Genomic DNA, 23,732 nt, shown 5'->3' on the forward strand with positions numbered 1-23,732 from the left:
GATATGCGCCATGCCAGCTTGCTGATTGGCTGAAGGAATATCCCGTGAGGGGCGTCACAGGAAGGGCTATTTCGTAACGTCATTTTGATGATGCGTGACTTTAAGCTGGGCCGCCATTGCTGAGATTTTCCGCCATAATTTTTGGTGCGACGAGCCGCGCGAATTATGCTAATGAGCAGCCATATGCAATGGCAGCCGAGAGGAATGCGTATCGCCACATTTTCCCCGTCAATTTGGCGCCACGAAAATATTTTGTTCATAACGCTTGCTCCTAGTATTTGCATCGCTCTCGGGTGGTGTTGGCATTTGTGTTTGGGGCCATTTTTTTAAAGAACGCGTTTATACGAAATAATATTGGTTGGACTTCGCAAACTTTCGGCAACGTTGTCCACTTTTCACTGCTGCATTTGTATTGTAATCAAGATTAATGCCTTTTCGCACAATCAAAAGATATGACAACGGCGTCATTATAATTTATAAAAAAAAAACGTACTCAAGGCGGCGCCTTGATGTTTCCACCCGCGGTGCGAGTAACCAGCGAAGTGAAGACGTGGCAGCGCCGGCGCTTGCGTCGCGCTGGTGGATATCTCTGGCGCTCGCAACGCTATCGGTGATTCTCCGCCGTTCCTCAGCCAGCCGAGTCGGACTGAGTCACTCGCGTTTCACGAGATAATAACGTGGCCTAGAACGTGCGCGCATCACCTCTGGTAGGTCGCGTATGTTGTCTCAAGGAAGAAAACAAAGCGCGTTCGCGCCAACATACGATCACTCATTCCATTTCCCGGGGACACGCATCCTGACTATTGAAGTAGACGACGAGGCTTGTACGCAGCAGGCGACGGAAGCGAGAAGCGTTTTCGACGGAATAATCATGCGCTTTGAGATAGCTGCTTTATTTTTACTGCAGAGGAAAACTGTTTTGCTTTACCGAGAACCTTACGTTCAGCGCCTTCATTTCAGTTTCTTAGGCAAAACGTCAAGTTGGCGTCACGCTACAAAAGCAAAATGGGGCCATCAGCGCCATTTTATTCGCGTCGCGTCTACGTCGCGCATCGAAGAAAATGGCTTCTAATCGCGGAGGTTCCGGCCTTCGTCCCCAAGGCCTGAGTGCCGGGGATGGGAAGTAGGGGCCTCCTTATCCGGCGGTACAATAAGGTTGCTATGATCATCAGCATCATCATCAAAATGGCGGAATATCCAGAATAGCGCCCAGAGTCAAGTCAGCCAATGTCAACGTCAGCTAAACTCAAGTCAAGTCAGTTTAATTTCCATTCGAAGATTGGAGGGCCAGGAAGTAAAAGCTGGTATTCCGAAAAAAAAAAGGTAAGTGTCGAGAATTTTCTGGCAATCTTCAAATTAAAATTGCGAAGTTTCCGCGCTCCCCTTTACTGCAAGTCGTCGTCACGTTTGATGAGAAACGGCACATTTCTCGCGACAGTGCAACGCGCCGCAGCGGTTACAGTACAACATTTCAATGGTAAAAATTGATCGATGTGGTTGTACATAGCGGTCCCGAGGGCCAACACTTTGATGACTGTGCATATTAGACGTTGTGGCTGAGAGCTACGGCGTAATGTTGATCGCACGGGGTTGTTTAATGTGCATCTCATTAGCACAAGAGCGCTCTTTGTTTCTTTTTTGCACTGTGGACTTGTCGGAATTCATTCGTCGCTGCCGGTAATCGATCCTGCGACCTCGTGACCAGCAGCTGGGCGCTACTACCAACGAGTCGCCGCGACGGATAAAGGCCCGGTTATGTCTCTGACTCCGTGAACAACTTTGTTTGCCTCTGAGGTTGCTCAAGGATCCCCGAAAGCACATAACTTATCCAGGTGTGCTAAGGAAGAGTAACTATGAGATACCGTAGCGGGGATTGAGAAACAGTTATTTCGGCAACGTATCATTTTCGGCAGAGGACGTTGGAATCTGAGTGGCGGTAATCTTTGAGGGATGAAATAACCGAAATTTCACTAAATAACATTTTAATTCACAACATTGGGGGTCATCTGTCTGCAGAATAGAAGCCAGCGGGTATACAAAACATGTGCTATTTGCCAGAAATCTCGTGCCTAGCGCGAGTTTCGAGGAATTCATGTGCAAGAATGCAAGCTAAATGCATTGGTCTATTTTTTTTTACTCCGAAAAAAAAGACGCAGTCCGCAAGGACGATGACCAGGACTACTTTTGCCCTATCAGAAAGGACGTGTACGCCACTGAATGTGCTGGAATTTCTAGACAGGATAGGTTAACGAAAACATTGGTCCTAGCAGTGCCTTTGTCGTTGCGCTTTGCGCACTTGGTGACGCGCGATTGCTATGTGTTCCTGTGCCACGTTCCTGTGCCCTGTGCTCTACAGGATTTTTCATTTTTTTTGTCACAGTCGCGGTCGCCTAATGAAGAGTCATTGCCTCAGAGATCGGGCGGCGCGCGAACTCCAGATCTCTGAGGTCACGCCTCAGTGCGGGTAGTTCGCCCTGTAGTTGTAGGGCGGTGGTGGTTCGGGTGGCGCGGTAGGCGAAGGCATCGGCAGTGTCGACGGCTGTGGCGAGGGGGCCGCCAGGTTGTGACCAGCGTGGAGTCCCATCTGAGCATGCTGCGCCGCCTGGTGCTGGTGGTAGTACTGCGCAGGGTACGGAGCAACGACCGGGACGGGAGGGCACGATCCGGGGCACGCGTAGGGCGCCACGCCTGGCATCGGCGGTACCATGGCCGGATGCACGACGTGCTGCTGCGTGGCCTGCGAGACGTTGGTTGAGCAGCAAGTGTTGCAGCGCGGTTACTTTAGGGCCCGTATGGGGGCACTTGTTTTCCCCGCCTTCTACGTAGGACATTAGGTAGGGCCTGGGTGGGACATTAGGCAGTATAATGGCAAGAGCTTGGTGGCGCAACCCACCGCCCCGTTCCAAAGGGGACGCTCATATCCATCCATCCATCCATCCATCCATCCATCCATCCATCCATCCATCCATCCATCCATTCTCAATTTCAATTTGTTTCTGCATTTTGTAAATCAGAGACACAGGGAACAGGGTCAAGAAAAGCTTTGTCAGTCGACAAGCTTGACGGGAACCCTGTACCCTCTCAGACAGTGAGTGGCAGCGCGACAGTGGTTCCTATCAGTAGGAGAGCATTATACAAATGATAAAAACTGCGATTCGAGCGAGAATGCAAAAATCGTCGCTTGTCGAAGGGAAAAAAAAACATTAACAAGAACATACGTTTAGTGAAATGCAAGATAAATAAAAGCGTACTACATTTAACTAATTCAGAAAAGATCAGTAGGGGTACATGATAATGTAACAAAGGTACCCTGAACCACTTTTTTATCGAAGTGGAGAATTGCATTTGAAATTAAAACAGGCTATTTCACAAATATTTGCCACAAAAAGTACTTCCATGCGTTCAGCAGAATTGGCAATGCACCCCGTTCGCGGTGCTTCAGCTCCTTCTGTAATGCGTTTTACTTCGAAGGACACGGCAGAGCGGGGAGTGCCTGCTCAACGTCACCGTGGCGCGGAGTTCAAGTTTGGTTTTGGATGTTCGCCTAGACTCCACCACTTCCGACTGCGGCACCTACAACGCGCCAAACGCAAGCCAAACGCAGTTGTCTTCAGCGAGCCGCAGTGGGCTCAGGCAGTGGACTCATCGCGGCATCCCGCGGCGGCTGCGGTATCTACGTAGCACATGGCCTCCGAGATCACCTCCGCGTGCGGTGCCATGCGTAGCCGATCGCAGCTGCATGCAACCGTGCAACTGACCACGACGAATTTTTCTTCAACTTTGAGGCTTTTCTTTCGAGGAACCAGTATCGGTTTCCTTAGTAGCAATTGCTACGAACGGGTGGATGTCTGATTTTCCCTTTATTCATTACTTCTCTCCACCTTGCGGGTTTCCGCAGAACTACTACGTCAGGGTAAAAGCTGGTGCGGTGCTCATCGTCACATCGTCCTATTTGCACCGCACAGCGACTCTCATCCTCAGTTAGTGCACTTTGATTGAATATCAGCACCGTTTATCGTCATCTTTTTTTTTCTCAGTAATATTCTTGCTTCGAAACGTAAATCAGTTCTTAACGAAAAAAAAATGAGGTTCTAGGTAAAGCCTCTTGAAGGAGACACCATGCCCGTCCACTTGAAGAAAAAAAAATTATAAGGATTGGGAACAGGAAAGCATAACACTTTACACAGAGAGCGTGGTCACTATGCATGGAGTTAGTAGAAAATAATTTAGTTCTTGGGTAACCACGATTTGATTACGAGGCACGCCGTAGTGGAACCCGGATTAATTCTTGAACACTCGCGGGTTCTTTGACGTGCCCCTAAACCTAAGTGCGCAAGCGTTTTTTTTTTCTTTTGTACTTCGTCCCCATCGAACTGCGACCGCCGCGGCCGGGATCGAACCCGAGACCTCGAGCTGAGCAGCGCAACGCCATAGCGCACTGAAGCTATTTCGGCGGGTAGGCGATGGCTCGAACGTTTCACTCGGAAGTGTCCAACAACTGAAGCACAAATGGCTCGGCGCAAGTCTTCGCCTTGTGCTGGCGATGTTCCAGATGAACCTCTTCTGGCATGTCACGCTTTCGCGAAATACCGAATCCGCTTAAGCTAGAGAAATTGTGATTTTTTTTACATCGTGTGCGGTCAACCGGGGAAAAAAGAAGCACGTCCCCGTGAGTCTCCATCTCTAACTTCGGAAAACAACGCTTTGCGCATGATGCTTCCAACGAGGGTGAACACTTCAAGAAGCTTTGGCGGCTAAAATGAAGTCTCCATCTCTGCAATACTGAGTGTTTTTGCCGACTGCCACAAGGTGCGAGACAGTTCACTTGTAAAATCAGTTTGAACAGTGTGAAAATATGCTAATATAATGCTATTATATTGTGCCAGATGCCCGTATCAGTTTTTCTTTTTTTAACGAGTTTTTTATTTTAACGAGTAGCGTTGCTTGAACAGAGAGGCGTTTCAGGGGGAGTTAAATGCGCACCAAAGATAATTAAGTTAATTGGACTGATGAAGTATTCTGTTAAAATTGTGTTTTAGTTATAATTTCGCGGTAAGAGATTGAATACTTGAAGACAAGTTAAGGCCAACCTGCGTTTCTTGAATTTCGTGCCGCATCTTGATTGCCGGTACGTCACTGTGATGTCACAGATTTCGAAGCGTTTCTCATTTTAGCTATTTCGGCGCATGTGTAAGATTCTGAAACTTGCTATGTTCAATGTTTGGCTCTTTAAGGATACATTGCAGTTCATGTGAACCGATAGGAAGGTAACTATAGCACATTGTAGACGCCGTTAGAATTCGTGACGTCACGGCTCGCGGGTGCCAGAATTTGAAAGTGGCGTCGCCACCTGTATTTCGCTTTTTTGCGTCCTTTTTGAACAGTTTCCTTTTTCTCTTTAGTGCCCCTTTGTAAAGCACCACCATGCACTTGTGTGGGGTACGATCCCTCGGCGAAACGCCCATTCAGGCGTAAGCATTGTAGGTGGCGCCGCGTGCAAGCAGTCGGGCGTTCTGCAATGTTGCGCAAGGTATCGTCAGTGAAGTCAAGGTTGCGTGCTGAAGTCGCAAGAGGGTCAGCTGCCTCAGCTGCCTCGTTTTCCGGGATATTGATGTGCGATGGGTCACCGTGGAGTAAACGGCCGCGCGTACGCTGATAGTTCATCTTAGATGAGACGCGAGGTGTTCGACGTATTTACACCGCTGGAAAAACGGAAGCGCACAACATGAACACAAGACGCGTGCGTTTGTTCGTGTTGCGTGCTACCATCTTTTTTTCTTCAAAAGTTGTTAATACGTCAGACTACGCAAAGCAACACGCCCAGCTTTCTGCCTTAACGAATACCCTCCCCCCTCCCCCCCCTCCCTGCCCCCATTGTGAGCTCTGTTTCTCGCGTGAAGGAAGGCTCTGCCGGGGCGAACCCCTACACCAGCCGCCACCCGTACATGATGTCAACTAATAAGAAAACAATGTCCAGTGTCCGAAGAACTGCGCTGCTGAGTCTGCGGCGGATGCCTGCCATTCACATTGGGCGTTCCCTGGGACAACGACAGTCCGCGAACGTGTACTTAGGGGTGTTAAATTGAGAGGCAACCAACTTGAAGTTTGTGAACGTTGACTCGTGTTCCATGCATTTTGGAAGTAGCTTGCTGTTGCAGTGTCTGCATGAAACGGGCGTCCGTGCTTAAATGTAATTTTATTCCGACATTATGTCGCGTGGCAACCCAGGTGAGAAAAAATAAACGCAAAGGAAGACTCGCGAGAACGCCTGGCATGCTGTTTTGAAGTCTAGTGCGCGTCTCCCGAAGTTGTCTCCGAGTGTCTCCGTTAAATACAGTGTGCCCTCTCCACCCCACGATCCCTGAACCGCAGTTTCAGAAAGGCCTCTCTAAAATTCGTTTCGTGTTATGTACACTTAATAAGCGACGCCGACTACGGCGATCGCTTACCAGAATGCGCCATCTTGAGAAACGCCGCTCTAAAGTTGATTACTGTTACGTGCGCTTAATAAGCAACGTAGACCGTGGCGATCGCTTACCAGAATGCGTCGTCTTCTCCGTCGGTGACAGCAGCACAGGAAGACCGAGACGACCACTGCGACCACCGCGACGGCGATTCCCACGATCGCGCCGGTGGACAAGTGAGTACGCGACCGTAGGCGCTTCCCTGCGTAATCGGCGTGTCCAGCATGAGAGCTAAAAATTGATACCAACTGCAATAATAGTCATTTTACACGGCTTATGATGTCTCGATAACGCGACGATATTTACGTGTCTCCTTTTACAGCGAAGCTGTATATGGCTAGCCGATTCGTCCGTCCGTCTGTTGCCTGTACGCGGAAAACTCCGGCGTAACTGCATGCGCTCGAAGCGAAAAAAAAAAAAAGAAGGTGCGCGATTCGCTGCGCCAGTAGTGGTGGTGTTGCTCAGTCGCAGCCGAGCGCGCGCACGGCAGTTTCTCTCCGGCTCCGGCCACGCGTAATACGTACTCCTTAGGAACAGGCAGCTTTCGATTAGCAACGCCGCTAGCAGAACCGGGAACGAACTCGCCTATACGCCGTGCCGACGCTGCAGCCCGGGTTCAAGAACATGCTCGTGCAGTCGAGTGAAAGCAGCAACTGCGTACCGAGGATCCGGTAGCCTACCAAGCCGTCGTTTAATGAACCATCGGGATTAGATAAACACCGGGGCCGCAAGTTTCAGCTTCGCTGTTAGCCATCTGTACGGACTGCTTGGGCGGCGATATTTTTTTTCGTGCAACTGCCGGAAACAACGAGGTTTTTTTAAAAAGAAAGAAAAAAAAGAACACCGTTTGTATGGTTTTCAGGTTTAGGTAAAATTTGTAATTCTAGATCTAGGCCGCAAGGTGCGAGTTGCAAAACGCGGGGTCACAATAGAGGGTTTTTGCATAGCGTTATCGCTTTGCTCTTACCGTCTCCGCCACGTACCAGCTCTGCACGTGCTGCAAATAACTAAGCCGCTGGAGTTAGATTTTTGAACTTGACTGGCCAGCTCACTATAGCCAGTGGACCTTTCTTGCGTCCCACACATTCTTCTAGAAAAGTGGGAGCGTTAGACGAATGACACGATGAATAGAAGAGGTACGCGGGAAAGGCGTACAAACCGGCCCTCTAATTCACCACTCATTCCTGTTGGGCCATCGTGAGCACATATTGCTGCGGCTAGCTTACGGAGGCGTACGGTTATGCGAATGATATATCTGACACTGTACTAAATGCTTCTCTTTATTACAGGCGCCTTCTTATTTCTCTGGTGTATCGCATTCTGAACGATAACGAAGGCTCGAAGTCACGAAAATATGCGCCACATTCCCTGCCGAACTTTCCTTTAGTCCGGAGGGTTACGCTTCTAGGGAGACCGCGGTGTATTCAAGCTAACTTTTGTACCTCATCAGAAAAAGTGCCCTAGCAAAATTTTGTTCTGATATTACGCAATGTTTCTTCTTCAATTGTCCTTTTCTTTCTGCATTTCTTTTGTGTACACTTTTCAACTCCACTGTGGCGTATCCCTCTCACGGGTATAAGCCATCATTTGGGGCCACAAAAACAGCTATGTACCGCGCACGTGTCGCCTCCATAATTGCGATGTGTTGGCTTGTGCCACGTATCAAAGTCCTGCCTTGACTTTTCAGTTGCTGCTCTCTCTCTCTCTCTCTCTATTTCGTGTTAGGTTTTTTTTATAACACTCTTCTATTAATGCTCTCTGGTGATTAATTTTCGTTTTAGTAGTTCTTTCTTTACATATTAGCATGCAGCTTTTACCTTTCTCATAGTGCTTACGTTACACCAGTACTAGAAGTTCAATTTTTCTTCGTCGTTTTCGAATATACATGCTACCCATGGACTAATTATGGACTGTTTTGAGTATGAGCCATAGTATGCTTGTCCAGCAGCAGCGGCTGCTTCTTCAGCTGAGCATGGAGGAAGGAGAATGACTGGGAGCTAGCATGACGTCAAACAATTTTTGTAGCCTCGACAAGGGAATTTTCTTCGATGCTGCCCTTCCCTCTTCCTGGGGGCCTACCTGAAGGTTGGAAATTGGGAAGTAGGCCCTCCGAGGGTTGTAGCGCGACAATCTTGCATGTATTCGCTGGCTGCTTTTACGCACGGCAAAACACTAATATGTAGCACGTATTGAACAACAGAAAGGTGTATCGGTAGCTTTTCGTGTTGCTCTACAATTTTATCATTGACACTTTTTGTTTAATTACGCGCGCGCGCACACGCGCGCGCACACGCACACGCACGTATGCGCGCACGCACACTTGTTACTGGGCTTCAAAATTGTCACTTGACGCTTCTCATAGTCTCCTTTTTTTTTCTTTTCCCATGCAGTTCGTGCATTTAATTATCTTTACTGATGTAACTATACAGACCGATTCTCGGTCTCTGCCCCGAAATCGCTATGTGTCATCATGTGCGTACAACAGCGACAGATACAGTAAAAGTGCGCTACGCTTCGATTGGGGCATTTCCCATAACGTGAATGACTACTAGGAGCAGACCAGGCATGGCCCTAACTGGAAAATTGGGTGCCCACTACGCTCGGTTTACAAATTATAACATAATCGCAACAACTTCAGTAGGATGTCAAATGCACCCCAGTATCCGTTACGAAAAGTACTCAGGTACGTGGTTGCAAGTTTGTTAAATTGGCACTTCGACTGTATAGGTTAGAATATAGCGTGGTTTATCAACGGCGAAGGAAGTTTAAAGTCTAGTTTTCTAGTTAATGACTACCATCTTGTGACCATAAAAATACTACTAGGCACCATGTTGCACCCACATGATGACACTGCGTTCTCTCGTCCTGTCTGGTGTGTCTGTTTGTTTTACTTGGCACGATAAGTTTGCCTCCGCGCAGTCGGAAGTAAATGCACGTGAACGCTCTTTCCAAGCAGCCTTTAGACGTTGACGCGTGCGATCAGGGGCGTACAAACAAATAAGTGAGGTATAGTGGACAACATGCATACATTTATCGAAACACATAACTAAGTAGCGAGGATAGTGCATCATAGTATTTTCGTCAGTAAGTGTGCAATACTGCGCTTGTAAATCTTGATGGTTTAATGGCATGTTGAGATGGGAGAAAGTTATCTTCATATGTGTCCCTAGATGACGTTCCACAGGTACTTTAGCAACTTTAATAATGAAATCGTCATTGAACGTGTGTTATGAGGCTACGAATGAGATTAAATTATTCAGATGCACTAATTTTTACTAATCAGTGCCCCTTCCTCGAGTAAGGGTGCTTTTATCGTAAGTAATTATCTATCTAAGGTCACTTCGCCGCAGGATTCGTAGATACGAATGGACGAACAAATAGTTCACGTTGTCAACGGATACATATTACACCAAACAAATAGAATCATCTGCAGTGCAGCGCGAGTTGAAAGGCCGACAAGCTACGAGCACTTGAAGAATATGGCCGGCTTACACTTGCTGTCGTAGCTCGGCTGTAACCGCTCCCTCATGGAGTCTTCCCAGTCGGTTCTCTCGGCTCCAGCCGCATCCAAGAAGAAAGCGAGGCAGATGCCTCCAGCTGTTGACCACAGCCGGTGATCCATGACTTTGCCGGCGAGCAAAACCTGCTTTCGAAGCTGCACACATGCGAATGAATCTAGCTTGTAACAGTCAGTGTGGAGACTTTTTTTTTTCTTATAGCGAATAGCGGGTTCAATTCCTTCCGCGGCATCCGCATTTCGATGGGGGCTAAATGGAAAAAAAAATTAGAAAACGCTCTTGTGCTCAAATTTAGGTGCACGTTAGAGAACCTCAGGCGGTCGAAATCGATCCGGAGTCCCCCTGCTACGGCGCGACTCGTAATCAGATAGCGGCTTTTGTCATCTTAAAACTTGATTTAATTTTCTTGCCTTAAATTTTTCTTTCTCGCTCTCCTCCTAAGGCGTTTATGTCCCAGCTCTCTGTCATAAAGCACGGTGGCATGTGTAGGCGTCTACGTACACACCGGTAAAATCTTTTGCATTCCATTAAGGATCATTCTCGCTCTCCGCAGCTGACCTGTCGACCGCACTCTATGTAAACAAGCGTGACTCACAGGTGCACTACGCAAATGCACACGTACTATACGCGACTGAAAAGACCAGTCAAAGGTTGTTTTAAGCCATAGCTTTTAACAATGACCGTGACAAACGTGTGAGCCCCCACCTTCTGCAGAACTTTCTCGCAAAGATCTGCAGTACATGAATCACTACGTAAGCACGGCGCAGAGCCGTGTGTGTGTGTGTGTGTGTGTGTGTGTGTGTGTGTGTGTGTGTGTGTGTGTGTGTTTGTTTTACTATGCTCCTGTTTTCTTGTTTAATGATCTTACTTCTTTTCATTTCATCTATATTTTTGTGTACTTACCAATTTATGGAGTTCTCATGCATTAGTTTAACATGTGATACACGCATAATTTTCAAAACGTACGGAAACAAGTTACAGAGCGAATCACTGTAATGGGATCTCTTGTTATAAAAGCTATTAAGACCATGATTAGAAAGACAGCAACTGAACGAAGTAATTACATGCAGAATTTTGCAAGTATAGTATGATGAGCGCGTCCAAATAAATACAGAATTACAAAAAAAAAAATACGCACCGAGAGTGAACAGTAACAGTGACACGTTGAGAAATACCAGAATGCAACACTTTCTGACATGAACTGTGAAACATGCAGGTTCAGCAGCGTTTAAGACTTCTGAGCATGGTGGTAACCTAGCCTTTTAATGTGATATGGTTAGGTGAAGGTAAATACTCCCCTGGGCTATGTCAATGCCAACGCTCTTCTAGCCAATTTACTTGCTCGTGATTTCTTTGCTCTGTTTACGCTGCCAGTATGCATACGAGCTTTATAAAACAGCATGCGTTGGTGCCTTGGCAGAGAGGACGAAGGTATTAGTCACGCATTCTTCGTTTCTTGGTTTAAATTCACGCAAACTAAATTGCGCGACTAGTTACCCTTTTACCCCTTTTTGCTCCCCCTTTAAGCTTCGCCAACACATTTTCTCGATTATCCCGAATCGCTCGCTGTCTTTCTTTTTTGACCTTGCTTTTTGCATATATCATGACTTCTTTACTTACCGCTGTCCTGACGTGTCCAGTTTGAGACCGAGCGACAATCGAGGCGGGAAACTGTACGCAAGTTGACGCCCTGATGCGCCTCTTAACGACTCGCTTCGAGGGCTGTCATTGTGCAACAATGCTCGCGGAGGGGCTTATTTCTCGGACGGTTATAGGTACGCTTATCTTGGATTTCTTCGCGCCAACAGTTAACCCGAGATAGGAAGCGGCCGGCGTGTGTATATCCGTATTGTCGCGGCTGGAAAACCCATCGTTACGTTCGCGCGTCCATGTTACACGAGGTCACCTTCATCAGTGTAAAAATATCCTAAGCCCTCTCCCCCTTTTCTTTTCTCTCTCTCTTCTTCGTTCCCTGCGACAGTCGTTAACACTGATATCATGCGTTCAAGGAGGTGACGTAAGCACGACAACATATTATTAGCAACACCGATGCCGGTATTTAGAGACAAACAAGCTAGTTGGCCTTGAAAATTTCGTCGACGCGCTCATTTCGCTGAACTTCAGTCTATAAAAGCGAATTTCCAACATCAAGATCAAGAAAATACAGGATCCGAAGCCGGATCTGACGCTCCGTGAACTCTTCAGGTTTCTAAACGCTTACCAAATGCTTTCGCAAAGTATCTATGCTCGTTGGTCTGAAACAGTGACGGAGTTGGCCTACGAAAGGTTAAATGTTTAACGAAATCGCGTGCGTTACGACTGAAGGCGTCCGTTAGAAGTGCTAACCCGCGCTGCCATCTTATTGGTTGTCCACTGACCACTGTATAAGCAACGCGCTAGCTGTCTGTTCCTCTCATCGAGTTTTTCGATAGGGTGGCGTTTCGGTCGTGCACACGTTGTTTCTTCGGGAACGCCTACAATTGTGTGTAACGCGTTATACATTCGGCCTTGCGTGTATGGTTACGAACGAATGGCGTTATCAGAAAGTCACTCTACGTAGAAAAGGGGAAACAGAGATGAGGACGCTGGAAGTACTCACCGAAAGACCTTGAGAATGTCTTCTCCGTCGTACTATGGTATCCGTGTTTTAGGCAGACCTTCTCGCTCTACAAAGAGAGCAGTAACGAATCGCGTTAAAGGCAAGCATTTCGGTCAACTGCCCAGGTCACAGGACTCGTCGAATGGCTCGCGGAGCGGCTCGCGGCTTTGACACAGTGTGAGCTCCGTTACGTGGAGCACCTGGCAGATGTCGAGGGCGTTATCGGAACGTCAATAAAGGGGACGCGTCGCGGCGAGCAACAGCCTTGCCCCTTCGTGAAACGCGTGGAAGCCTCCTGCCGCCTTCGTTATCTGTGTGCCTTTATTTCTGCCCGTTCTCTTCATCCGCATTTAAAACAGGGCAACAGCTTGCGTCCACGTTCCGACCTACGTCATACACCGAGTCTTGCCAAAAGCCGCGCGGATAGCGCAGGGCCTGTACGCTCTGCTTTACGACGTCACGCCACTGGGGCTGACTGTCATAGAATCTGATGTGAGTGCTGCCGAGTAAGCCGCGGTGATTTTTGTCGTCGCCATTTTCGTCACGTCCGTCTTGGCAGTGGGGATTTTGGCCGTGACGTCATAAAGCAAAGTGCACAGGCTTTGTGATACCTAGGTGGCGTTGGTCTTGCACGTGCGTGGAGGAAGGAGATGGGAGGGGGGGGGGAAGCGTTGCATGACAACGTTGTGACTTCTTTGGACTCGAAACGGGGATCGTATGAGCGCTAGGTCGAGGGTTTTAATTCTTGCCTACATGGCGGTCGTATTCCGATGGGGGCGCAATACAAAAAAGCCCGTGCGCTGCACTTTTGAGTCCACGTTAGGGGCCTCTATACATCGTCATCATCAGTAGTAGCCTATTTTATGTCCACTGCAGGACGAAGGCCTCTCCATGCGATCTCCAGTCACCCCTATCCTGCGCCAACAGATTCCAACTAGCGCCTGCGAATTTCTTCTTGCCATCCTCTGCTGCGTTACAGGTCTGACCGCCGCCTTGGTCAGGTGCTCCGCAGCTGCTGGGAGCTGAGGGCCATTGGTTGATCGAATGAGTCATTTGGAAGGGAGTGGCCGAATACTGCACCAGGGAGGCCAACTCCTGTTGTGGTGAGGGAGTGTCTGTTGTTGAACCTTAGCGGGTTTTCCTAATTGGATTAGTATAGCCCCACTGGCTCTCGGCATTTTTGCCGGTGTCAGGCGCCACTTCAAGTCTGGAGACGTAGTGTACTGGAGGAGGTGAATTCGAGAGACCTCTATACAGTCAGACGTTTTTCGGAACATTCCTTTAACTCCCTCCAGTTGTGTCTTTGATAGTGTCTGTGTTGTTTCGGGACGTTGAACCACGTAAGTCAATCATGGCATGCAATTCTAAATGCCTGACCGAAAAGTAAATAAATGAAATGTCGGTTCTTCGCACAGTTTGGGCTCGAATGAAGACGACAGGTGGCATAGCGAATACGTGATCAGCCCCTGTTATCGAATGACCCTTATTTTCTCCTTATATACTGGAATTGGAAGGCAACTATACCCGCCGTGGTTGCTCAGTGGCTATGGTGTTGGGCTGCTGAGCACGAGGTCGCGGGATCGAATCCCGGCCACGGCGGCCGCATTTCGATGGGGGCGAAATGCGAAAACACCCGTGTGCTTAGATTTAGGCGCACGTTAAAGAACCCCAGGTGGTCAAAATTCCCGGAGTCCTCCACTACGGCGTGCCTCATAATCAGAAAGTGGTTTTGGCACGTAAAACCCCAAATATTATTATTATTAAGGCAACTATGTTCAGCGAGGGGTCAACGACATTTACGACACGGCAAACGTGAGCGTGCATCACTGCAGAGGCTGCTCCTTGCTGCAAGCTTGTTGCAATGCGATCTTTCGCCTCTTAATGAAGAGCGTTGCAGTAGGGTGCTGCAAGTGTAGCTTGTGCACGCAAAAAAACGCAGATTTCTATTAGATCTTTCTGAGACCCAAGGACTTGCGCTGAAAGCACAACGTACGCCGTTTGTGCTCGCTAATCGGTATATTTGTAAAGCTTGATAAAGCTCTCTGTTATCTTACAGGCTCTGCAGTGGTGCTATCCACCCGTGGGCAAAGCAACCTGAAACTGATAGCTCGGGGAGAAGACAAGTAAGCCCGCATTCACAAAAAGCTTGTACGCTAGAAATAATCGTAAGAAAAAAAATTCTAGCCAATCCTGATGCTTGACATACTATTAGGGAAGGGGGTTCGACAATAGCGAAGAGCACTTAGGAACGAGAAGCTTTATAAGTTCAGCGCTGCATGGGGCTTTTGTAACATACTATGTCGTGAGGTTCAGAGGCTGGATATATACAGTTTGCCACGTGGCGTGTCGTTCAGCTGCTGAGCGCGAGGTCGTGGGTTCGAATCCCGGCCGTATCTGCCGCATTCCGATGGCGATGGAATGCAGAAACGTTCTTGCGGAGTTCAAAGTTAAAGTATTTTATTTAGGCATCAAGACACTTACCTAGGAGGCAGACATAAAGGCAATTAATGCCTGACAGAGAGTAAGCCCCCTTGCCCCCGCTTCCCAAACACATCACCCAACATCATTATACTAATTGCTACATTGCCCGTCGGCTAAACTTTGAACATAAATCATTGAAAAGCACTGGCAACAATGCATCTAAACAAAACTTTAGGCCAGACTCATCTGCATCGCGATTAGTGCACAGCTATGGACGAATGGTATTTGTGTCATGAAGTACAGAAAAATCGACCAAAACAAATAAACACGAACAATAAAAAAAAACGAACCTTACAACTGAACCAACATTTCGTGCTCACTTAACACCCCGAGAGAGAGAAGAAACTTTAATAATGAATGGACACCCCGAGAAAAAAAGCGAAAAACATTTCAACATTGTGTGCCAAGAAGGTATCAGCTTATGTTCTCTTTAAATGCTTGCGCTGAGATATATTCTGTAATAACGGTCATAGCTGTTTCGTGTTTATTCAGGAAGTTAGGAATCTGATATGATAAATTTTGTGAACCGTAGTTAGTGCGGATCTTTCTTTTTTTGTTATAAGTGGTATGCCGGGGGTTGTACGAGTATTCTTTAGGGACGTATTTATCTAAGAACAATGATAAATTCTGTTTCATATGAGTGTATATAACAAACGCTAATTTTTTACACAGAATGTTTGTGCTAGTCAAGATTCGATGCTTTTGAAATAATGGGGCAGAGCGCGAACGTGAATGTGCCGAGAGGTGAACGTTAAGGAACACCAGATAGTGAAAGCTAATACAGAACCGTCAACTGCGGTAACTGTCGTTTAGTACTAACGTCAATTGCTTTAATATGTTATCTGTTGCATGCATTCTTCGCTTCTTCTTTTGCGTCTGCGGTTGACGTTTGCACCTCTGATGTTCTAGCTATTCTCGACCCAGGTATACCACGACGCCCTGTCGCCTGTTCAACCTCTCAGCGATGCTGAAGAGTTAACCAAGCCTTGAGGTAGGTGTGTCGTGTGTGTATAGGCGTGTTCTTTTGCGGTTGTTTACTTGTTGCATGTTTCTGTCTTTAAATTGTGTGAGCCACTATGCGCCGTCGTGGTAGAAGCTTGGGAGCGCCGAAAAAGACACCCGCATCACGTACAGCGCGCACGAGCGCTCATTCTTACGCTGACGTTATCATTTTGGCACTGCATACGTGCCACGTTACTATACGCATTATATTATGCACATTACGCGACGACCGCCATCATCACAATGGTTACACAGCACTTGTACACTTGGGGTATGGGGGCGTTCTCGAGAGTTCGTATCTGTCCTTCAGGCGTTGCCGTAAATGGCGTGTCGATGCAGTCCGGGATTCGCCGCAGCCCCCGGTTCAGTCAGTGTCCAGCACCCTTATCGTTCGTGGCTGCTGCGACGTTTCATTGAGCATATTGCGGTGGATAGATGTATGTAGGCGGTGGCGGTGGTGGCATTATAGGCGGTGGGATTATCGGCGCCGACGGCCGTTGCGTGGGCACCGTGGGTGGCTCTGCGTAGGGCGCCATGTTGTGGCCAACGTAGAGTGCCTCTTGCGGGTAAGGCGGCGCCTGCTGCTGGTAGTAGTACGGCTGCGGGTACGGTGCGACCGGAGATGTCATTGCGCACGGAACCGGCTGCTGCGTGTAGCTGCGCCCAGCTGGGCCGAGCGTAGCCGGCACCCTTGGAGAAGGTATGAGCGGCTGCTGTGCTTCCTGCAAGATTCGTTGGTTAAGGCTTCAAGTAAAAGAGTACAAAAAAAAAAAGAATGATGTATTGCGTGAATAATCTTTGTGTTGGTTCATTTGGGTGAAAAAAGAATAGGACAGTAAACACTTTGCAGGCATTTGAAAGCAAGGCTAAGCTATACAAAAGTTAAAAAAAAAAAAAGATATGGATGCGTTAATTTCAGACGAAAGGAGAAAAATCTGGTTCCTAATGCGTTCGGTTGCGCTGCGAAAAAAAAAAAAAAGCGTATATTGTACGAAATATTTTCTCTCCTTAAACTCCAAACGCAGAAAACGGCAAAAAGAAAAAAAAAAGAGACAAACAAGGCCAACTATTGCTAATGCTCCACGGTCATTCTGCGCCCGTTGCAGCAAAAAGTTCAAGCCACTTAAACGTAAACCACTAGTTTGACAGAAAATTATTGTACAGGTGCCGCTCGTTGAATTTCAGAATTGGGGTTTTATTGTAACTGGAGTTTTATCGTCTATTGGCGCACTGTTCTAAAGATAAACAAATAAATCACTTAGCAGTTTACTTCCACTGTAGACAAATCTGTAGCACGGTGCACATTTCCAGTTTTTCGAGATCATTGGATGACCGAACCAATACGAAAGTGTCTGACTGCGAATGCACTGTTCGCGGTAGCCTATGGTGAACTCACCGGTTGAGGCTCGCGGGCTCAGCAGTTAAGAACACGCAGAAAGCATTAAAAATTGTCTCCACATAACTCTTCAACCGTATTGTATATTTTCACGCTGTTTAAGAGCAGGAGAAGTTACTCTTACAAAGAACGTAAAATACTGCGCTCCGATTCACAAACACCTGCACGTATGAGTTTGTGCGAGGATTGGGGGGAGGTGGGTCGTTGCGAGAATTCACGCAATAATTATTGCAACATTTTCTTTGCCTTGATGTATTACGAATGGATGGCCAGTCACTTCGCCAAGGCGCTCTGCGATATATCGGCGAGGCCGAAACCCACGTGACACCGCCTAGCAGGTATTTCGTGCCCACTGTCGACGTTCGGAGTTATTTACTTATCGGTTCAAGGCAGCCATCCGGCACTGATCGTTGGGCCGCAACTTACCTCTGCGCGCGACCACCTAGCGCATGCGCACCAGCACACGAACAGTAAGGTGACCACGACCAGGATCGCAAACAGGATGGCCCCCAATTTGGCACCGGCAGTCATGGTGAGGTCATCCCCTGCGTGTGAGCACGTGGAGAGGCGACGTCAATATAAGGCTCCGTTGTCGCCGGGTTTCACCACTGCACGAAGCTTTAAATGCCAACGGCAACAAAATATTGGGCCGAGTAAAAAAAAAAAAAAAAAACGTTTTATATAGTTAATAGACTTCGAGCCGTCTCTTTGTAGCTTTTGTAGTAAATGGAGTTTGTTAATATACGACATGTTTCCCCGCACAGGGTTACAGTAATTTATATGAGGGGCGCAGATATTGAATTACAAAGTAACAATCTCATCTTAGATGGAAGTACCTGCCGGAATTTACACAGTATGCCACAAGCACTTGCCAAGCATCCTGCCACACAATCGACATGTGTATGCCAGTTTAGGTGCCCACTGAAATTCATGGCTAGTGTCTCCGCTTACTTAACATGCATATCTTGTGACCCTAAGTTCGAATAGGACGTTACGATTGACAACTTCTTGCACAGGTGTAAACAGTACGGCTTTAATTTTGCTGACGTCGATCTCTAAGCAGTTTATTCTTTTCTGTTCTAGTAATGTTTGTAATGGGCAGTATTTTTGCCAGATAGGTAAGCTCGTGAACGTTGTTAGACTGGAAACTACTGTTTAATATTTACGTAAATGACATCACCAGGTTAACTGAGCGCTCCAAGTGCGTCATGTACGCAGACGACACTGCGTACACAATGCACTTGACACGCTCAGTTGACCTGGTTATGTCATTTACGTAAATAACAAATAGTAATAGTAGCAAAATGCTTCCCTGTGGAACTGCATGTGTTATATTTAATAAAGAGCAACAGGAACGTTTCTTTTTATTATCGCAACGCGTAATGGAGGGTTCCTAGGGTGCCTGCGCTTTGTTATCTGCAAAGAAGCGCACTGATAAAAAATGGGATCGCAGGAAAAGAGGCTGTTTAATCAAAGGCTGAGACGCCTGTTCTGACATCTGCAGTATATTTACAGCGATAGCGGTTGAGGGCGAATAACCACCTTAAAAGTAACAACTGCAGAATTTTTATAGCGACAGCGGTTGCTGGCGCGAATAACAGTTTTAAAGGTGGCAATAACTGCGGAATATTTTATAGTGATAGCGGTTCAGGTTGGGATAACCGCCTCAAGAGTAACAATAACCGGCATATTTACAGCGATAGCGGTTGCCGGTGAATAATCGCTTTAAAAGTAACAATAAGTGCGGAATTCTTTACAGAAATACCTATTGCGGGATTTAAATTCTCGATGAAGTATAGCAAGGTAATCGGTGCAGAGTTTTAAGTGTCTGGAGTAGTCGTTATTTGTAGGAGCGTGTTCAATATATTTTGTCAAAATTATATCTCAGTGGGAAGCCCATCTGCTTGTGACATGACGCCGCGTCGCACAACATATGTTTGCTACGCCTGTCTGCAGGGGACGCTCAACGTCAAGGGATACGAGACACTCAGCCGCGGATTTGCTACAAAAATCATTAGATGGCGCTGCTATCGCTCTGCTACTAAAACCCCTTAAACTTCGTGAAGTAGCGATACTCCCTCCTCCGCCTTCACTCCTCGTTTCTCCTCTATTTCACGCTCTCTCTTCGACCGTGGCGCCGCCTACACTGTTCGAGCGTAGCAACCGCGCCAACATGCGCTCCTCGCCACTCCGTAGACGCTTCTCGAACAAAAATGGCGCTGATGCACGCCGCGAGGGCCCACGTGATGCTATTAGGCCAATAGCGACGCGGCGTCGGCCTCGGCCAGAGCGCGCGAGGAGGAGGCGGCGTCTTCAAAGCGTGCCGCTACTTTACGAAGTTTAAGGGGCTTTATCTGGTACTATGGGAACGATGGTTAGTGCGTGCGTGGACTTGTATAATCTTCGTGACTTGCGGCTTTAGGCGTTCTTGTGACGCTACTTATTGCACTTTATCTCTCAAAAGTTTTCGAGCATCGATTGTTTTCTGCACAGAGCAAGGTACAGCGCGTACGCGTAATCATTGTGAATCGTTGCGTTTATGCCGCGGTATTTCGTTGAAGATGATCAATTTGAAAAGTGGCAAAGCGTTTGAAGACACAAAGACGAAGTTTAGGCAAATCTATGTGCTAGCCATTGTCCTCCATGCTGCCAGAGCCTCCCTACTTCCAGTTCACATAGACACTATAGCGCCAGAATTACCCTCTAGTAATCTTTTTCTGCGGGGGGGGGGGGGGGTACTATAACCTCAGCATTGCCGCCTAGATCGGGCGGCGCCTGCTAAATACAGCGCGCACCGCCAGATCTCGGAGGCCATGCACTAAGCTGTTGCGATGCCCACGACAGAGAGGCTAGTACGACGCTTACATGTGTAGTCGTGGTCGGTCCCCAAGCGACGTATCGTGTTAACGGAATTAGCTAGCGTCACATCAAACAAGAGGGCGAGCCAGACGCCCCTGCCAGCTGACCACGTCCGTGGATCCATGATGTCTGCGTAAAAGAGAGGAACAGAGAAAAGTTAAAAGCAAAGTTTTGGGCGAGTATGCAGAAAACAATCCGTACGCTATATTTATTTGTTAGAAGTGCCAGCCAAATGTGACAGCGAACTTATTATCGAAGGAGACCAGAAAATGACAAACAATATTTACTAACAATGTTTGGGCTCCATATAGCTTTCAGGGAAACGGGGAATTGGATGTTGTAGTGATTACAGTTAAGTGAAGGAGAGTGAAAATCTTTCCTGCAGGTTCGCCGTGTACGCGGACGGGGCCTGCAGACACAGTGGGTTGAATGTACTTAGATTTGTAGGCACGTCGTGTGGCTCCGGATTGTAAAAACTAATCTTTTAATTTTGTGTATATACACTCATTCTCATATAGTCCAGGCGTAAAGCACTGTTAGTAATAAGTTGCAAAATGCAATAGAGAAAGTACAAAATACAATTGCTCACGGGGGTATATGAGCCATTGATAATGACAGTTTTCGATATGCCGTTCTGTATGTTGTATGCTTGATTAAAAAGAATTTAAGCACTGTTCGCTTCGCTATGCTGAGTGCTTGTAGCATCTGCCTTATGGGGCTATGAGACATTGCATTTTTTGCTTGCTTAGGGAAAAATGAATGCTTACGGGGCTACGATACATTGACGATGATAGTTTTTGTTCACGGAGAACGAAAATGCACGGAGCCCTAGCCATATACAGCTTCGTCGTAGAAGATTAGGAATTCTAAACTCTCATCTGCTGCGCCTACGAATGTTGAGTCCCCCCCCCCCCCCCCCAACTCGTGAATTCACAAATAAAATACTTGAGGGGCGGGCTGTTTTACTTGCGTTGTGCTTTAAAACAGCGAGCAAGTTGTGAAATTCGCCCAGTACAAATCACTGCTGTGGAAGCAACGATACGAGAGAGCACAGTACATGCATACATAACGAACCTGGTACGCATATACCACGCCGAACACGACGTTCTGTACATAACGACACACAAACGTGCCAGACGTCTGTAGCCTACAACTCTTTTCTGTGAAACACTTGATGCGTAACAAATTTTGAAGCGCAGTATTAATCCGAAGAACCTTAAGACGTATTCGAGGCGTTTTAAACATAATTGTTTTAACAAGCGTTTCTGATTCCGGCGTGTAGCACGCAGCGCGCGATAAAGGTTAATGCCCTTTTATCTAAAGCCCCCTAATCTAAAACGATTGATAGAACTTGAGGTCAGAGGATTGTTGTTATCAGCTCTACTTCAAGGTCGCAACAAAACATGGCTTCCGAGGCTTCCCCGAACTTCCGCAGACACGTACACATGCCGCCCTGCTAGATTTATGCAGATTGCTCACCTATACTATGCTATACTATACTATACTATACTATACTATACTATACTATAATATACTATACTATACTATTGTTCACCTATACATGTGAACTGTTTACGTGGAACGTGTTGTATCACATCACTAGAGCCTGCAAAAACAAAAAAGAAAAATAATTCCCCTGCAAGTATTGCGGAGGCGCAGGAAAGTACCGCAGATTCGGAATAGTGAAAACTTCGCGCGAAGGCCTTTTGATAGCGCCAGATCATCTGCGTAAGAGCTGACCTGCTCAATGGCGAGCAGTGTCTAACTTTACTTAACCAACTAGTACAAGTCAACAATTATAGATAGGCAATCCACACAGCAGCGTGCAATACTTGAATTAACGTCCAGCAGTTGTGTACGGATAAATATAACCGACTAAGCATGGAGCGCACTGCTAGAATCGTGGCTTCTTCGCCAGCAGTGGGCGTGCCTCACACGTATCCATCGCTGACGACGTCACGTCTTAGGAAGATGGCGTACGCTACCGTAAGTTAGGTCCTACATAACGCAAGCGCACTGGCTGTTTGAGGAAAGACAAGATCGCACGAGAACTGAAGTGCTTCGCAGTATTTTCCGTAGCTTGCCGTTTGGTTTGGTTTCTACTAATGGCGCATACCCCCTGTGGGAGGTTGGTCAAGAGCCTCGTGGCATTGGAAACGACGCACGTTTATGGTTATCTATAAAAAAAAAAGGAAATTTTGGAGAAGAAATGAATGAAAAATAACACAAATAATTTATCAACAATGTCGCCTTGAAACAAGTAAAGATATACTCACAGCCGAGCAAACAACCCTCTCCCTCTTCTAGAGAGCATGCTCCCAGATAGATGATGTCTATATTCGAGAAAATTATACCTAGTTGTCTAAACTGAGCTTGCTTCGGTAGATTATTTGCCTCGTCTTCGACGGGGTCAACTGCTGTTCTACACTGAACACTGCGCATACCATTGTATCGCTCTGCTGCTTCTGCCTCATAACCGGTACGGTATACTCGCACGTCGCCGGGGCAAATGTCACCCAATCCCGAGAGACTCACGTGGTTCATATTGCTACGTAGCGGTAGTACAGGAAGCGATCTCTGCAACTGAGAGTGTGTAACTATAATGACGTCTCCCCCCCCACACACACACGCCATACGCACACTTTCTCAATATCCGCGCATGCATAGAAGAAACGCGACTATACTATACAATGAGTGATGTGCGCGTGCTTACGCAATTGTTCTACTCACGGGACTTGCAGCAACGCGGTAAGAATCGACGAGCGTTCACTTCCACGGCTGCAAAGCGGTTTGCAGAGTAGCAAGTCACATTTTCTCAATATCCGCGCATGCATAGAAGAAACGCGACTATACTAGACAATGAGTGATGTGCGCGTGCTTACGCAATTGTTCTACTCACGGGACTTGCAGCAACGCGGTAAGAATCGACGAGCGTTCACTTCCACGGCTGCAAAGCGGTTTGCAGAGTAGCAAGTCACATTTTCTCAATATCCGCGCATGCATAGAAGAAACGCGACTATACTAGACAATGAGTGATGTGCGCGTGCTTACGCAATTGTTCTACTCACGGGACTTGCAGCAACGCGGTAAGAATCGACGAGCGTTCACTTCCACGGCTGCAAAGCGGTTTGCAGAGTAGCAAGTCACATTTTCTCAATATCCGCGCATGCATAGAAGAAACGCGACTATACTAGACAATGAGTGATGTGCGCGTGCTTACGCAATTGTTCTACTCACGGGACTTGCAGCAACGCGGTAAGAATCGACGAGCGTTCACTTCCACGGCTGCAAAGCGGTTTGCAGAGTAGCAAGTCAGCTGTGTCGAGGCGGGCCGGTCGCACGTGAGTCCTTATCGGTAGCGTCGATAGCGAGGCTGACACTCCCGGGGCGATGGGGACCGCGTGCTTCTGTGC

At 47.4% G+C, this 23,732-nt stretch overlaps 3 protein-coding genes across 5 annotated transcripts in view; 1 reads left to right on the top strand and 2 right to left on the bottom strand.

Moving 5' to 3' along the window:
- Positions 1-1,965: 1,965 nt before the first annotated feature.
- LOC142560500 (uncharacterized) lies at positions 1,966-12,849 on the bottom strand. Of its 3 annotated transcripts, none has more exons than XM_075672656.1 (4): positions 12,582-12,849; positions 9,957-10,119; positions 6,539-6,666; positions 1,966-2,737 (listed from the first exon to the last, which is right to left on the bottom strand). In XM_075672656.1, the coding sequence occupies exons 2-4, from the start codon at positions 10,084-10,086 to the stop codon at positions 2,456-2,458; spliced, it is 540 nt and encodes a 179-aa protein (XP_075528771.1). In that variant the 5' UTR covers positions 10,087-10,119; positions 12,582-12,849; the 3' UTR covers positions 1,966-2,455. The 3 variants fall into 3 exon arrangements, with proteins under 3 accessions (XP_075528771.1, XP_075528770.1, XP_075528769.1); XM_075672655.1 differs by having other exon boundaries at positions 9,957-10,110; positions 12,582-12,847; XM_075672654.1 differs by having other exon boundaries at positions 9,957-10,107; positions 12,582-12,843.
- Positions 12,850-15,021: 2,172 nt separating this feature from the next.
- Positions 15,022-23,121, bottom strand: LOC142560501 (uncharacterized). The gene is made up of 4 exons (XM_075672657.1): positions 23,050-23,121; positions 20,326-20,448; positions 17,887-18,005; positions 15,022-16,786 (listed from the first exon to the last, which is right to left on the bottom strand). The coding sequence occupies exons 2-4, from the start codon at positions 20,441-20,443 to the stop codon at positions 16,475-16,477; spliced, it is 549 nt and encodes a 182-aa protein (XP_075528772.1). The 5' UTR covers positions 20,444-20,448; positions 23,050-23,121; the 3' UTR covers positions 15,022-16,474.
- Positions 15,683-23,732, top strand: part of LOC142559228 (uncharacterized) — a 46,167-nt gene continuing 38,117 nt past the window's right edge. Inside the window, exon 1 of the mRNA XM_075670856.1 lies at positions 15,683-16,053. The gene's annotated coding sequence lies outside the window, so the exon portion shown is untranslated. The remainder of the gene's footprint in view (positions 16,054-23,732) is intronic.

This window comes from Dermacentor variabilis, chromosome 10 (genome assembly GCF_050947875.1).
Source record: "Dermacentor variabilis isolate Ectoservices chromosome 10, ASM5094787v1, whole genome shotgun sequence".
In the NCBI taxonomy this organism is placed as follows: domain Eukaryota; kingdom Metazoa; phylum Arthropoda; class Arachnida; order Ixodida; family Ixodidae; genus Dermacentor; species Dermacentor variabilis.